The 16,941-nt window shown below is 40.8% G+C and overlaps 1 protein-coding gene across 2 annotated transcripts in view; it reads left to right on the forward strand.

The window, feature by feature from the left end:
* The first annotated feature begins 960 nt into the window (after nt 1-960).
* Nucleotides 961-16,941, forward strand: part of ARFGEF1 (ARF guanine nucleotide exchange factor 1) — a 155,804-nt gene continuing 139,823 nt past the window's right edge. The window contains exon 1 of one of the 2 annotated variants that reach the window (XR_012644410.1): nt 961-1,477. Coding sequence is in view for 1 of the 2 variants with exons in the window: in XM_074987110.1 (XP_074843211.1) it covers nt 1,354-1,477 (124 nt within the window). In the remaining variant the exon portion in view is untranslated. The remainder of the gene's footprint in view (nt 1,478-16,941) is intronic. The other variant, XM_074987110.1, reaches the window with a different exon arrangement.

Consider the following 16,941-nt stretch of genomic DNA (forward strand, 5'->3'; position numbering starts at 1 on the left):
CGAAATAGCGCCCGACACGTGTAGCTGTGATGGGTGCTATTTCGAAGTTGGCGCCGCTACTTCGAAGTAGCGTGCACGTGTAGACACGGCCTAGATCATCCCTGACAGACGTTTGTCTTACCTGCTCTTAGACAACAGTTTAAACACAAGCAGCATTTACTCATGTAATGAAAGTGAAAAAAGTGACAAAACTTTTTAAGAGTAGGCTTTGTTTTTCTCTGCCCACTAAGAGAGATAAACACCGATGGCCCTTGGGACATAACGGGTTTTAAAGACGATTTTAAGGGGGTCGAGGACTGTTGGTATCAATGGCAAAGCAGCACCTGTTCAGGAAGACTGAATGTTTGAAAGTGCTTTGAGGGTGCTGGACAAAAAGACACGTCGGAAGTGGCCAGTCCCATCCCTGACTGTTAGCAAGAAAAACTCCTGGAGGTGCTTCTCAGTCCTCCTCAGCGTCCTGGACAATCTGCAAATACAGAAGCACAGGTGCCCTCCCCCGCTCTTGTGAGTTACCCCTCCGCTCGCCGCCAGGCTGGGACAGTAGGAGCGCAGACGGGCTGGACTATCCCACCCCTGACATAAACTCCGCTTTCAACAGAGGGCCCGTCTGGGAGAGTCCCCAGCCGGGCAAGGAGGCCCGTTCCCTGCCCCCAGCAGGGCGAGACCCGGGCGGTGTACCGGAGACAACCTACGGCGGCAGCCCGGTCGCAACTTAGCGGGGGAGGGAGCGGGTGGCTCTGCCGGAGGGAGTCGCTCCCAAGGGACTCTCGCCCTAGGGAGGGGTAGCGCTGCCTAAGGCAGGACCGACCGACCGACCGGAGGGGGCAGCGCTGCCGCTCCCGCGGCTGCTCGCAGGTGGCAGCGCTTCGCTCTGCCCAGCCGCCTCCGCTCCCCTCCCCCTGCACCTGTAGCGTGGCGAGCCGCGCACCCTCAGGGCGGGCAGGAGGTGAGTCCCTGCTGAGCTTCCGTAGCGCCGCGCCGCGCCGCGCCGCGGCCCGCTCCCTCCCTCCGCCTTTCTGCCGGGCTGGGGCATCGCGCCGCCGCTTCCTCCTCTGCAGCCCTCCGGCCGCGGCCCTGACGTCGCTTCCTTCCAACATGGCGAGCGCAGGTTGTCGCCGCCGCCGCCGCTAATGGAGGCTGGTGCGGGCGGACGACTCCGGGGCTGAGCGCGCCGCGCTCCGAGTTCGGTGCCGAGCGGGGCTGCAGCGCCCGTCGCCGGAGACCCGCTCCGCGCTCTCCCCTCCCTGCCCCCCAGCGGCCGTAGCCCCGGACCTGCCGCCGCCCGAGTGCCCCCCGCGCCCGCTCCCCGCCGCCTGCCCCCAGGCGGGAGCGGCCGCTGCCCCCGGCGCGCCCATGCATGAGGGCAAGAAGACGAAGAACATGTTCCTGACCCGGGCCCTGGAGAAGATCCTGGCCGACAAGGAGGTGAAGAAGGCGCATCACTCCCAGCTGCGCAAAGCCTGCGAGGTGGCGCTAGGTGAGAGCCGGGGGAGGGGTCTGGGGCAGCCGGGGCCCATGGGCTGACCCCCCCTCATGCCCCCTTTCCCTCAGCCGGTGTGGGGGAGCTGTGGCGGCCGTGGGGCCCGGGCGTTGATCAGGCAGAGAAGGGGGGTGACTTGGGGGGCACAGGACTTGGGCAGGGGCGGGGGCTGATGGAGGGATCGGAGGGGCAGGAGGAGGGGTGGCTGGGGAGCGAAGGGCAGCGGTACAGGCCTTGGTGATTAAGCAGCAGCTGTGGCCCTGCCGGTGTTTGTAACCGGGGAGGGGGAACAGGAGACTGAGGGGACCCAGGGCTGCGATTGTCACCCTGTAAACAGGCACGGCTGTGTGTGGCTCCCGGGGAGAGAGCGAAAGAGAGGTCAAATAGTTGTTCCTTGTTGACAGGGAGGGGAAGGGGCAGTCGGTTGCCTGGGTGGGGGGCGTCTCACCGCCCCACAAGCCCTGGAAGAATAGGCAGAGAAAAGGTGTGTGCGTGTGCGTGTGTTGTGTGCTGAGCTGACCTGGAAGAACAAGGCCGCCGGGGAGGGAGCAGGTGATAAGCAGCGATAAAGGGGGTGGGGAACAGAGAGAAATAGTGATGATGGAAATCAAGAGACAATAACACTCAAGCCCCATCTAAAATTGATGTCTGTTCTCTGAATTGAGAATGGGGGAGGAGATTTTGGTGCATAGCTGTCTGAAAGGACCCTCTGTAGAGTGTGTGTATGGAAAGAAAAATAATTGCGAGGAGGGGGGGTTGCTTTCATGTATTGTAGAGTTAATGCGTTCACAGTGAATAGAGATACATTGTAGGGATGTTCATGTCCCTCTAGATGAGGGATGTGTTAGTTTTCCGGCACCTGAGTGTACATTGTGCAGATGTTTGCAGAGCTGTAACTAGGTATTTTTGCACCCAGAGCAAAATATTATTTATGTATCCCCTCTGCTCCAAATACAGTGTCCTTAGTTTACTAATTTTTATTGATCTTTACTTCAAGAAAATAAACAAAAATAAGTTAGTATTGTAATATAACAAATGTATTTTCGATAATATTAGGAACATATTTTACATAGATAGTTAAATAAAATGTCAATGTCATTCTCAACAAACAATAATGTAAAGGAACATTTAAGAAATGACAAAATAATTCTAATACTTTATTATAAAATTACTTTAGGTGACTTTAGCATGGCAAACTCATCATAAAATATGAGATTTAAAAAAAAACTCCAGGGATCCTATTTCCCCTGTAAGAGCAGACATCAAACTACCAAAGGGCTGGGACAGGTGGGATGCACATGGTGGCTATGGCAACAGCAGCAGCATGGGACCACGAAGCTCCGCCCTACGTGTAGAGCAGCCCAGCCCAGCCACAGCCCCCTCTTGGAGCAGGGGGCAGAGCCCTACAGAAGGGGAGAGGGTGTTGACCCCTTAGTTCCCGGAATTTGCCCACCCAGGCAGAGCAGGGGCCAGCACAGATAATCTGGGGAAAGAGGGGTGAGCAGCCTTGCAGCTTGCCAGAGCTGTGCCCCTGATTATGTTGTGCCTTGGGGTGAGCACCCTGCTTGCCCTGTGCTTGTTACGATGCTAGATGATGTTGTTGTTCAAAATAAGCTAAGAGTTGAGTTTATGACACAACTGCGTGTATAGAGTTTAGGCAAAGAGATATTGAGAAGAAAATGGGTTTGGGCAGTATGAAAAAGGTATTTTGGCTGAAACATTATGACATAATGATCACAGGGAAGGTACTGATCTCTGGACAGAGAAATGACTGCACATTCACACAGATATTTATATCCTTTATCTGAAAGAAAATCTCCCTTAGATTTGTTTGGGTGTATTCTTTTTATCTTTACATTGGCAGTATTGTCAGTGTTGTTGCAGTGTTTATTATGAATCTTTGGTTGCAGTCTGTAATATGTTAAATTAAAGTAGATTTATTTAAAAGGACATAACCTGAAATTTACTATTTTAAAAAGTTACAATTAGATTAATGTAAAACACTTGTTTGTGAGTCTTTCTGCTGCTTTTGTGGCTTTAAAATAACATTTTCCTTTTTCTAATAAAATATTTGTCTCCTTTGTGATATATACTCTGACTAACAGGGAAATCTGGATGTAATGACATTGATTATTCACGAAGACTGACAGATTTCTGTGTCAGTCTTGAACTTAGCTGAAACCTTCAACTTTGGCTTTAATTCCAAGATTGTCATATAAATAGGGACAAGACATGACAAATGGATATGAAGACAGTAAAGGACATGATAATGGGATAGATAAGGGCAATACAAGCTTGTATATATTAGCTAATATATAAAATGTGAAAAATTCATAGGTCTTTTGAGTAAGATAATTGCATAAATTAATACATTGCTTTAACTGTAAAAATGTTAGACTGATGGTGATAAAAACCTTACTGGGTAATTGTTTGGGGACTCAGTGTTTTTGTGGTCCCATCTTCTATTTATAACCCTGATACTTAGCTCTTGAATAACATTTTCCATCCATAGATATCTAAAAGCTTTAGAAAGTAAGGGAAATATAATTTTAATTGTAATTATGTAAGCCTGTTTTTACTTCTTGCTTATAAAACCCAAAATATACAAGATGGTTGTGTTTTGATATTGAATGTTAAAACAATTTTTAATGAGACTTTAGTGAGGTGTTGCATAGTTATTTAAAGCTACTGCAGGTGATCTATTGAGGAGATGATTTTGCTTTTTTCAGATATATGGCATTTAGCTTTTGCTCAATGCATTTTAACAACATTGAGCACATCTTGTTTAATTGTTTGTTTAATGGTGACCACATGTACCTATATGAAAAAACAGTGTGAACAGTTTGTGCATTTCGAACTCTTTACAGATAGAGTCTATTATAATAGTACTGTTACGATTCAGGGTCTCTCTTCTTTCTTTAGGTCTTAGTGTTCATGGGCAGTGAAACTGATAGCCACTGGAATGGGTAGGAGCACAAGCAGACAGGGTGGGGGCAAGGGGACTCAGCCCTTAGTGCCAACCCAGACTGCACCACTTGGCCCCTCCTGCCCAGCCATGCAGAGCAGCATTCTTGTGGCAGATCAAAGATGCCCAGAGCTCAGGCACCCACCACTGCCAAAGCACCAGACAGAGTGCTGGGACCATTTGAAACACTGAGCCCTTGTGCAGCTTCACCCTGTCAGCACCCTTGTTCACATGTCAATGAGCAATATATGTAAATATAGTAGGGACCTTCATATGTCCATAGTATAGATTATATATTTCTAAGGCATCTAAGCATGAGAAAACTTTAGTGATGAGTACAGTTGCAGAGAGACCAAAAAGCATTCCCTCTCCACTCCCTTTTGGTTTCACAGCACATGTGTATTTGTTGTTATCAGAGTTCCTCTCCAAAAGATGGGGCCAAAAACTCATTGGCTAAAATTCTTTGTTAGCTTCTGTTTAATATACAGATCTTTATTAATTACAACATCCCCAGCAAAACAGGGACTAATATAACTAACTAATATTTGGATCAGCTACAACTGATTTTAATTACTGCATTCTTTTAATCTGCCATTGGTAGGAAATAGCCTATTATTATATCATTGGTACTACTGTGCTTGGGAAGAGCACAAAATAGTAATGAAAAACCTTTTTTAAAAACCTCATTAAATAATTTAACCAGATCTTCATGAATTAACTGTTCTAGCTGACAATATTTTAGCTGATTTAAATATATGCAATGCTGCTCTGCGTGGCTGGGCAGGAGGGGGCCAAGTGGTACAGTCTGGGTTGGCACTAAGGGCTGAGTCCCCTTGCCCCCACCCTGTCTGCTTGTGCTCCTACCCATTCCAGTGGCTATCAGGTTCATTGCCCATGAATACTAAGACCTAAAGAAAGAAGAGAGACCCTGAATCATAACAGTACTATTATAATAGGCTCTATCTGTAAAGAGTTCGAAAGGCACAATCTGTTCACACTGTTTTTTCATATAGGTACATGTGGTCACCATTAAACAATTATTTTTAATACTTTTTTTCTGTATTCTTCAAATTGTCAGATTGGTGGTGTCTAATATTTGGTATACTTCATGTTCCTTATATTAGAGCTGGCTGTAAATTTTACATCTTTGTTTCTAAAAACAATTTTTGGTGGTCTCTTTTATCTGTTTTTGTTTTCCTAAAATCTTGATATCAGTGTCAGATGTCCAGCATATATAAATATCAAGTAAAAAGAAAAAGAACAATTTAAAGATTTTGTGTGTGTAATGCAGGGGCTTTTCTGGGGTGCTGTTGAGAGTGTCAGTTTAGGGCAAGTTGCTTATAGGCCGGGCTATTTAGAGCCAGAGATAGGGAGGGGGTGTCCTTCACTGAAAGGCACAACAAAACAGTCACGAAGAGCTGGCTAGCAACAAACTATAAAAGCAATTTCCTGAGACAATCCAGTTCTTCTGTGCCACTACCAGTACCCTCTTTTATACCATGGATAGGGAATCTATTTTGGGTTGGGAGCCACTGATCCACAGAAGAATCAGTTTTGAGCCACATGCAAGTGAGAAGCAAAAAGATTGAAAAAAACCTCATGGATGTGACACCTGACTGATAAACAGAGGAAAATGACACCTCACTCACACAACTTGGGGTGCCATGTTTCCCCTCGTATTCCAGCATTGGGGCAGAGGGAGAGTGCTAAGGCTCAAGGCTTTCCTTCTCCCAAGGCTCGATTAACTTTTCTCAGGGAGATTGGGGCTCTCAGATTTTGCCTGTCCATGTGTGACTCAGTTCTTTGCAGGTGAAGGCCATTGCTCCCATGCTGGTCTGAATGTTCACAGTAAAGCTCATCAGGGGTTGATTGGCATCATCCAGGGCCCACTGTCAGTCAAGTACTTCTATTCGCTTGAGTAGTAGTCCTTTCCCAATGATCTGCCCAGACTCCTGTTGATGTCTTCCAGAAGCAAACATGTAAAATACTCCACATAGTCAGTACTCATAATTTCAAATACAGAAATGATCCTTGAATCTGAATAGTGACACCAGATGTGGCGAATCATTACCTTTTTATAGACACCCTACATGGCACATTTATACAGGATTTGGTGTTTGCAAATGATCTGTACGTTCATTTTAGAATCCAATAATGTCACAAAGGGATTATTGTGAACAACAAGCAGTTAAAACCTTTAAAACAGGAGTATTTCACTCTTTGCTTTTAATCCCTATGTATTTGCTTGACATTTTTTATTTACTATGACATTTTTCTTAGATGCTTTCTTGGTAACCTGTTTTGCTTTTGAAGAACGAATGAAGGATGCTCTTTGCTGAGTACTAATTATGATTTTGTGTTCTTTCTTCCAATCAGGAGTAAAGAAAAGATTCTCTTAGTGTAAACATTTTCATTTATTAGTTATTAAAATGTAAATTGAACCTTTTTCCCGTACACCGAATGATAGGAACAACATGCTTTGCTTGGGTTTTGTAAGTTAGCAGACTTAAAATTAAAGTCCAGTGTTTACAATCTTTTTTTTTTTTTTAATTGAAGCTTTTTTGGATTCTGGCCTAGTCTGCCAAGTTGCATGCAGTTTCATACAGAACATAGGACATTAAGTTTTGAAACTTTTACTTTTTGAACATTACATTGTTTGTGATACAGTAAACTCTTTTACATCCAGCATTCTCAGATAACTGCCATTCTCAGATAACTGCCATTTTAACCATAAGTAATGCTTAGTTACACTTTCTGTAAGTACAGAAAAGTGAAAGTAAATACAAATAAATACTGTATAAATTTACACTGTACAATACTACTGTTGGCAAAGGAAGTACTCTGCATACATTTTTGTTTGTTTCTTAATAGCTGATCTTATTTTCCTTTAGTGTTATGCATTGCTAGTTATACCTATTATTCAGAATATTTGTCATACTCCGGGTCCCAGAGCTGCTGGATATGAAAATATTTACTTCTAAGAAGCTTGGAAATTTCATGTATTTGTTCCCATTCTTCTACTGTTTCTCATGGAACACAAGCGACAGAAGAACTGTACGTTGTTTACTTATTTGTGCATCAGTACCTTTTCAAATGTTAGCAGAAATGTGTTCATGTTTTGAATTGTCTGTTAATTTACTGCTTAATGCAAACAATAAAATTAGATCTCCTGTTATCCACAGAGAGGAGTGGGCATATGATTGCTACCTTTTTGTGGTGGTGTAATTTTCAGTTTTCAATCATATTGCTAGATTATAACATTGTTAATATAAATTAAAATCTGCTTAGTATCCTCAAATTAATTTTAATTGGCTGTTAACATGATTTTAAATTTTAATAGGAATAAAAATGTTAATATTAAACATTTTTATGTTAGTGTTTGGGCATGAATGTCTGGAAAGAGATTTCACAAATTCCAAAATGGAATTTTATTTTCTGTGATCTGTATACACAGTACTCTGGTTTTGTTCATTATAACCATCTAAATCTGTAAACTCCAAACAAACAATGTAGAATTAAACAAAACAAGACTAATGTTACTGCTCACCTGCTTAAAGTTGCATGCTCTGCTGGTGCTGAAAACCTTACCTTGAATTTAATCCACAAAAATCTATGCTGTCACCTGGGATGGCAGGGTCTCCATTTGTTAACTCATTGAGTGAAGTGTGCTGTAAAACATCCTTCCTTGTGTTTGAGTCAAGCTTTGCAGCCTGTCCCGTGCTTACCCTATATAATCATTCAGTATAGGGTATGTTTTTCTGAAAGCGATGAAAAGTTACAGTAAATCTACCTCTCAGTAGACTCAACTCACCTTCGCTTTAATCGGTGAATATAAAGCTGAGCAGGGTGGGTCTCTGCCCTCCTTTCTCTCGTCCTCACCTATAAAACTCTCACCTGGTCACTTTTAAGAGCAGCAAGGGTGGTTGGATAGATATGTAGTAATATATATAATGGTCAATACAGAATCTCTAAAAGCACTGTAATGGATATGCAGAATATTTTGTCAGTTCCCTTAAAAGCTAGTGCAATTAAATCAAATCTTTAAGTTAACGTAAGACGTATTTTTTAAATTAATTCTTTTGCAAAGCTGTGTGAACTGAAAATTTCAGTTGTTTGTCCTAACAAAAAAAAAAAACTAGCCATCATGGAGCACTTTAAAGACTAGCAAAATAATTTATTAGGTGATGAACTTTCATGGGACAGAACCACTTCTTCAGATCAATAGAATTTTCAGTGCAGACTGACAGTTATATAGTACAGTGGTCCAAAAAAAATGTAGTGAAAACTGTACACTGGGGGGAAGCTTTTTTATTTTAAATGACACCTAGTTAGCAAACATAGTGGTTAATTTTTAGATACTCGGGCCAGGTTTTTAGAGTGCCTGTGTGCTTGATCAGAAAGATAAGTTATTCTGCAGAATAACTTATCTTCTACTTGTACGCTTGTGTTACTATAAAAAGAATAATAAATGTTGCAGTTCCCATTGCTGCTTCTGATTCAAACATTTATTTCAAAAAACCTCTTAATATTAGACTATTAAAAGTTAGTTTTCTTTTTTTGTATTTTCTTATGTCTCAAATAGCTTGAAGAAACAGAATCTCAGTGGTTAATGTTGTCATTGTCTTTTCCCTCAGTGTTTGTTGTTGTAATATTCTTCCAGGTGAGATATAAAATAAGAAGGTTGCTTTATTTATTCTTTTGCTAATAGGGGCACTGGGTAACTAAGACCTTTTTTAAGAGCCACTTCTGCTGAGACCTAAGACACTCTCATCAGTAACTGAGACTTCAGTAACTCAGTAAAGTATCTACTCGGTTTGCTGCTACCTCTCAAACTTGATGAGTGGTATCAGTTTTCTAGATTTACAGGACTGAATAAAACAAGTGTGGTTTGACCATGAAGCTCAATATCTTGAATACTATATTCAGTCATTTCTTGACAGTGTGGAATCAAAACACTGACCAAAGCTAATCCTTGGAATGGAAAAAGGAATACTGATTCCTTTTGCTCTATAGTTACTTGACAAGGTCTTTGAATCTCTGATCAGCCAGTGTCTTAGGTTTATTTTTTATAATAACTCCAGGTCCAGTGTGGTTAGGGAAGAATTTAATGGATAGGACACGTCAAGTCTTTTGCTGTCCTGGTAAAATGAAAAGCCAGTAGAAACTTTCACTTTAAAGTTTTTCAACAGAATCTCTGTATTTACAGTCAAATACATTGTATTTACTGTCTGTCACCAATAGAAGTTGGTACAATAAAAGGTAATACCTCACTCAGCTTGTCTAATGTCCTCTGACTAGTATGGCTATGACAATTTATCTAATATATTCTCAGTCTAAGATTTAAAATATATCTCTAAGCCACATCTTGACTTTCAGTATATTCTGAATCTAATTTTAAATTTCTTTGGTTCAAAACATCTTTGTAACACAGAAAGTTCAATTTTTGAAGCTAGTGCTGTGTAATAAACTGCAGTAGGGCTAATTGGAATGTTTAAATTTAAATGATAAAGTTGTCTTTTGACCACACTGCATCTGTTTCTTACAATGAATCATATTTGGCTAGGAGAAAGAAAATGTGAAATAATAATCTTCTTTTCTGTCTTCCCTCCCAGTAAATTTTCCTCATATACCATCTCATTCACTTCTTTTCTTTGTGCCCCTTTTTGCTCTTAATCTTTCCTCCTTTTGTCTTCAATCTCGCCATCCTCTTTTACATCTTCTGCTGTTTCACTGCTTAGAATTATTGAGACATTGGTTCTGGGTATGTTGTATTGGGGTGTTCTAAATTGAAATATTTAAAAACTCTGCACTCTTTCACTAGTGACTGCTTAAATCAGACGTATGATGAGCTAGGTTTTCTGGCAGTCCTTCAGGGAGAAAAAAATTAATTGCCAAAGTAGCAGAGATGGCAGCCAGAGCTCCAGGCCCTCTTGAAATGCCTCAGCAGCACTGTTCCAGCTATATGTGGCTGTCAAGGAGTGCAGGGCTCTAACGCCAACTCTGTGGTTTGGCTGGAGAAGACCAGAGATCTGACCCAACAGGACAGAATTGGGAGGAGGCCACCGAGAGCAGGAAGGCAGGCGTTGGTGGCATGATCAGCACACTGGGGCTTAATGTCAAGGGGACTGCTGTGATTCAGGTAATCACAGCAGTGTGAGCTAACATAGTCACAGACTTTGTTTTTTGAGGTAGAGGGTCCTGTTTGGTCTGGGTTTTTTTTTTTTTTTTTGTGTTGGTTGAGGGTTATCAAGGTGGGCTGTAGGACCTTGATGGATAGGTCAGGGAGGTATTTGGAGAGCAAGTTTGGCAGTTTGTAAGCCTCAGAGGCAAGAGGACGAGATGGCATTCTGCACAGCTGCGGGCAAATAAGTTGGCAGTCTCTGAGTGCCCGAGAGAAGAGGACCAGGAGGAATTATGCATGGCTAGAATGTTCTGTTTATGATGTCTTCATCACACAAACTGCAGAATATATTTCTGAATATTTAATTGCTTAACTGGAACTGAAAGGTATACAGGGCACACTTGTGAAAGGTTGTTCAGAGCAAACAATAACAAAATAGGAAAATCAAGCACGCCTGTGAACATCTCCAGCCATCCAAGTAACACATGATTGTTGTTGGGAATTTTTATAAGAAGAAGTGACATAACATTCTGTAAAGGATAGGTGGACAACAGAATGATGTGCTTTCTTCGTGGGCCCAAACCTGGGGACATGAGACTCCAAAGCTGGATGGTTTCTTAAATTGACAGGCAAGGTTCCACTGATGGTGATGTATGTCCGTGCTAATAATGCTGCTTCATGTTGTCTTGCTGATTATAGATAAGTTCAGGAATCTCTATCATTGGAGATTTTTAAGAGTAGATTAGGTAAACACTTGTCAGGGATGTTCTAGGCTTGACTGCTGGGGTCATCTCATCTTCATCTCTTGGCAATGTTCCTTGTAATTTTTTTCCATCGATGTGCAGAATAAACTTGATTGTGCATCACCAAGAACCACATGCTGCTGACTGTAAATGACTGTGGGTGCTCTGCCAATCATCTGGGCATAATTTGAATCTCTCCTGGAGGATGGCCCAACAGCTCAGTTTACAGGAAACACTGCTCTTGAGATCTTTTCAAGCCCTATGATTCTAAGACTTCAGGGAACTCAAGTAGACAATCACTTGGACATTCTCTGAAATCCTGATCTGTGAGTGAAGAAGGCAGAAGATTCTAGAAATGACTGGCTGGCTATGCAAGTGGTATAAAGAAGTGGTTTTGTGGAACGTTGGCTAACCATCAAGGTGGCAGGTGGCCTCCATCTCCATGGAAGGAGAATGGATCCCTGAAGGGGTAGGCTGGGCTTCAGCTAAGAAGGAAGGGTGAAAAATGAAACAAATGAACGTTCATTTAGCTTATTTAAGATGTTTAGGGGAGAAAAAAGGAGGACATGAAAGGAGGTGAAGAAAATAAATTCTTTGTACACCATTGACAGAAGTGTGAGTAATAAAGATTAATTGGCTCATTTATGAACCTAAAGTTGAGCTAGTTCTTTGGGAGAGAGATTTCCATGATTGAAATGTTAATTACGTTATATGGACTGATTTTTTATTTTATTTTTATTTTTTTTTACATAAAAGATCAAGTGGGGAAAAAGAGGAGGGGATACGTACTTACATACTACAGAGAACTGTGTGGTGTAAGAACCAATATAGAATTGATAGGGGAGTCTTCTGTCAAAAGTGGAGTTACTGGTTTCTTAGTCACTGACCATTTGAAGCATTGATCAGTAAGCATTCAAAATCATTTGCTTCAACAAATAAAGCACAAGATGGTGTGCAAGGGGGTCTGCTATAGCCACCAAATCACATCAGCAAACAGGATGACCACCTGCTTAATCGCTGAACTACAATGTGTGAGGACAAAAGGCTGTGACACCATGAAGACTTCAGTTTGAGTGCTGTTTACGGGAAGTCTCATGTTGCCAGTACTAAATTGTCATTGTAATTTGTAAAAATTATAGAAAATGATTTCCAGACTCAGGTGGTGTTCTAATATGGGGTAAATCTATATTGGAAATCACCTTGATGGATGATGAGTTGATCACATAATAAAAATTAGTAGTAGGTTAGGTACGAGTGATCATGACATGGCTCTATGCACATCATAAATGTGATCAAGTCCAAACCAATGATTTATATGGTGTAGTTGAAAATGGACAGTTCCACAATGCTGAAAACAATAAGCCAAGTCAGTTGTGAGAGAATTAAACAAAAAATGTTAATAACTAAGAACAGTTGCTTAAGAGCACTTTACTAGATGCCCAGAAATTCACAAACAGGAAAGGAGGCCATACTGGTTAATACCCCAACCTACTGTAGGGATGAAATTGAGCATCAATCAAACTAATAAAAGCCATATTGAACAAATAGAAGAAAGGAGAAGTTCCTTGTAATAAATATATAAGTTAGAAGCTGGGAATTATAGAAAATTGATGGGGGAAGTAAAAGGATATAAGGAGAACGCTATGGCTAGCAGAAATAACAGTAAAGAGTTTTAAAATTCTGTTAGGAGCAGAAGGAAACCTAATTAGGAACAGAAGGAAACAATTGTATTCGTCCATTACTGGTAGCTATAAAAGATAATGGAGAACAGCAGAAGTGTTCAATAAGCAAGTGTTCTGTGTTTGGGACAAAGCCTTGTGATGTAGGCAAAGCATGTGGTGATGGAATACTTTCCATTCCAGCAGTAACTGAAAAGGATGTTACACTACAGCTACTGAAGCTAAGCAGTCTTATAAGCGCCTTAAAGACTAACAAAATGATTTATTAGGTGATGCGCTTTTGTGGGACAGACCCACTTCTTCAGATCTGGAGATTCTGTTAAAAGTAAACTGGCATGATGAGAATTTAACAGAAACATAGAAGAAATTAAATGAAAACTGATGAATCGGCTAAATAGGACAGAAGGGGGCAAGAAAATCTTTTCTGAGATTATTTGTTGATAAAAATAAGTGGTGATGTAATAGATTTCAAGAAGGTGTTTTACTCAGTACCACAGTCTTGATTTTGATCAAGAAACTAAAACCATTCCAAATAAGCATGCCACTTAAGCGTATGAAAAATTGGCTGTTACATATCAAAACGTGGTGGTTAATGGGGCATCATTAAGAAGGTATGTTTCTAGCGGGTGTTAGTTCTTTACCCTGCATTATTTAATGTTTATATAAGTTAACCGGAAGAAAACAAAAGTTATTGATTAAATTCAGCAGCTGCTTTGCAAGGAGAGCTGATTTTAGATGTTTTTCTGTCCATGGCAGAAAATATTTTTGGCATTTCCCCAAACAATTGAGTGCTCCTAGTTGCATGCACACACAAGGTTAAGCATAGTGGCTTACAGGGTGGGGACGCAAGGCCAAGAAAGAGGAAGAGAATCTGCCCACTTCCTCCACCCCCACCCCCCAGACGTTGATGACTAGGGCAACAATTCGTCTCTCTTCCCCCCCACCCCCACTGATCAAATGGCCAAGTGCCTGCCCATTCCCTCCATTGGAAGTTGAAGCTACGTGCATGTTTTGGGAGATAGCAAGAGAAATAATGAAGAGGGTGGTCACTGATAGAGCATGATCACTTAGTAACTTAGACACACATAATCAGCGCATGTTTTAACATGGCTGTATGTACACTTATGTATCAAGAACAAAGAACATAGTTCTCCCTCTGTCCCCTCCCTCCCCACATACATGTGATGGAGGATTCTAGTCTGGGAAGCAGTGAGTCTGAAAAGGAGTTGGGATAATGATGTATATAATCATGTGGACATGAGCCCGCCAGTGTGATTGTGGTCAAAGGGGCTGAGGCAATCTTTGGGTACACAATTATGGAATATGAAGTAGAAAGAGAGGTTTGTTTTTTTTTAATATGATTTGTATTTTGGTATTGTGATGTCTGAAATGGGGTACTATCTCTGCAGTTGAAGAAGGATGTTAATTAATTGGAGGGGTGTTCAGAGAAGAGCCATGTAAATGGTGAAAGGATTTGACAACATACCTCATAGTGGACAACCCATTGTGCTCAATCTGTCTAGCTTATCCAAGAGGTTAAGAATGGATTTGATCACAGTGTATTAGTACTCTACATAGGGAACAGACATTTGGTAAGAGCACTGTTTGTTCTAGCAGACAAAGGGATAATAGAATCCTAAGGCTGGAAATAGACGCTATGCAAATTCGTACTAGAATTGTGGCCTAATGCAGCGGTTTGCAAATGTTTTCCAGTTGTGGAACACTTGGACATCATGGTGCTCCTTGTGGAACTCTTTTCTAGTTTTCTATATCCTCATACTAACTATGAGGAACCTTACTAACAGAAAATATTTCATAATAATATTAAACTATACTACAGTAAACACAATTCAACAAATAATGACACCAGACATTAACAAAACAAATATAGCAGGGATGACAGATAAAACAAAAATAAAATCAGTATACTTAATAAATTTAATGTGATGGATGAGCCTGACAAGATGAACAAAGACACCTGATATCAGGTGTGATATATGGCAACTGAATCCGCAGTTCATTCTCTGCATCCAGTTTATTTCTGTGCTTTGTTTTTGTGGTGAGGTACCTGGAAAATCTGGTTTTACAAAGATTGGTGGTAGCGAAAGGTAGTATTTTTCAGGAGCACTTGCTGAGCAATATCTGGGAACTTATGCTGTACTTTTACCCAAAAGTTGATAAGATTGTCACTGGAAAATTCCCACCTTAAATCCCCATTACATGAGATCAATATACTGCTTCATGTCTTTACTACTGAAATCAGGTTTTATACTGCTAAATGGATTGTGAATCCAGTCACATTTGTCAGTTTCAGGAGGAAAATACTTACTGAAAGTGATTGGAGTCCTCAGATGCTGAGCATAATATCTTCCTTCATAATGCTGTCTGAATAATAAGTACAAAGATGAAACTTTGTGCAAAAAAAAAAAAAAAGGAAGTATCTTATCAAGCATGTCAAAAATTAATGCTACCTTTACTAATTGTTGTTTTTTCTATTAAATTGTGATTTTTTTTACCTTTCCTATGTTTTAAAAGTTTATATTAGTTATATTTAAGAAAAATGGTTTAATAAAAATTTATTTTCATGTTGCTGCAGCCTGTGAGAACTTGTGGATAATAACGATTGTTTAAGTTGGCCCTGTATCCAAAAACAGTTACTCACCACTGGTCTAAGGCTTCTAAGGTATTAATGGATACAAGCCAGGACTTAACAAAGTAAATGCTTGTTGCCTGTTAACAAATAGCAATGTTAAGAAAAATTGGTCACTGTATAGTCATTTCAAGAAAACTGTAAAATCGAGAAAATTCCATCCCAAAATTTGTTTTTCTCACTGAGAATGGGGAAGAGACCGCCATTATGCAGTGGTGGAATACTTTGCTATAGCTTGCAGAATGTTCTGCTGGATCATAGTTTGGGAACTGCTGGCCTAATGTTTTAAGTGAGAATAATTGACCATTGCAGCCATTCACTGAGAATTGTGGTGGACTTGCCATCACTGTAAACTTTTAAGTTAAGATTATATATTTTCTATAAGACAAGCTCTAGTTCAAACAGAAACTAAGTCAGAAAGGTGATATGACCTGTGTTTTGCAGAATGTCACACCATCCCAGATTCACTGATGTTGTGGAGACCCTTTCCTTCGTAAAGGGGAGGAAAACACAATCTATCAGATTGGCAGCTTCAGTGTAGGTGGGGGGGAGATGAGGAGGTTTTACTGTACTCAGAATGCAGGTAAAGTTTTACAATACTGCACTAAGTGCTGTGGCTTCAAGATGGCGGTTCTAGTTTTAGTGAAGAAATGGACAAAAGTCACTGCTGTTCTTTGGTTTTAAGTTTTTAAACACATACAGTTGTTTTTGCTTTCTCCTTGTAGGTCACTCAGGTCTGAGATAGATCTTCAGATCTGTCTCTTCCCATCAGTCCTTTTCTCTCCAAGAATGAATTAAAAAAAAAAAAAGTAAAGGTTGAGTTTAAAAATAACTTGTAGAAATATGGCAGTGAATCAAAACACTATTTATCAGATATCGCATTTTTTGAGAGGTGGAGTGTGGGAAGAATGCAGCAATAGTGTTGGTCAGACTTCCAAGATGCTCTAACTTCCATTTCTTCTCTGTTTTCTTAGTTCTTCACTATATTTACTATGACTAGGGGGCCCGCTTCCTACACTCACAATCCCACCCCTTCCCAAGGGGTTGGGGAGGTCACACGGCCAATCCTGCACCCCTTCACCCTGAGAGAGAGGAATAGGGAGAACACACCAGTTTTTCGGTATCTTCCCTCTTGCATGGTTAAGTGGTATAGCAAGTTTCATTGAAATTACTTGATCCGTGAAACAGCACACAGCTCCATTCTATTTTTTTTATTATTCAGTTTTCTTTCTAAATAAAGATCATTGTTCTAACAGTATTGATGATAGTGTCTAGTCTACTTAAAATATTTGTAACTTTTTTT

This window comes from Carettochelys insculpta, chromosome 2 (genome assembly GCF_033958435.1).
Source record: "Carettochelys insculpta isolate YL-2023 chromosome 2, ASM3395843v1, whole genome shotgun sequence".
NCBI lineage: Eukaryota > Metazoa > Chordata > Testudines > Carettochelyidae > Carettochelys > Carettochelys insculpta.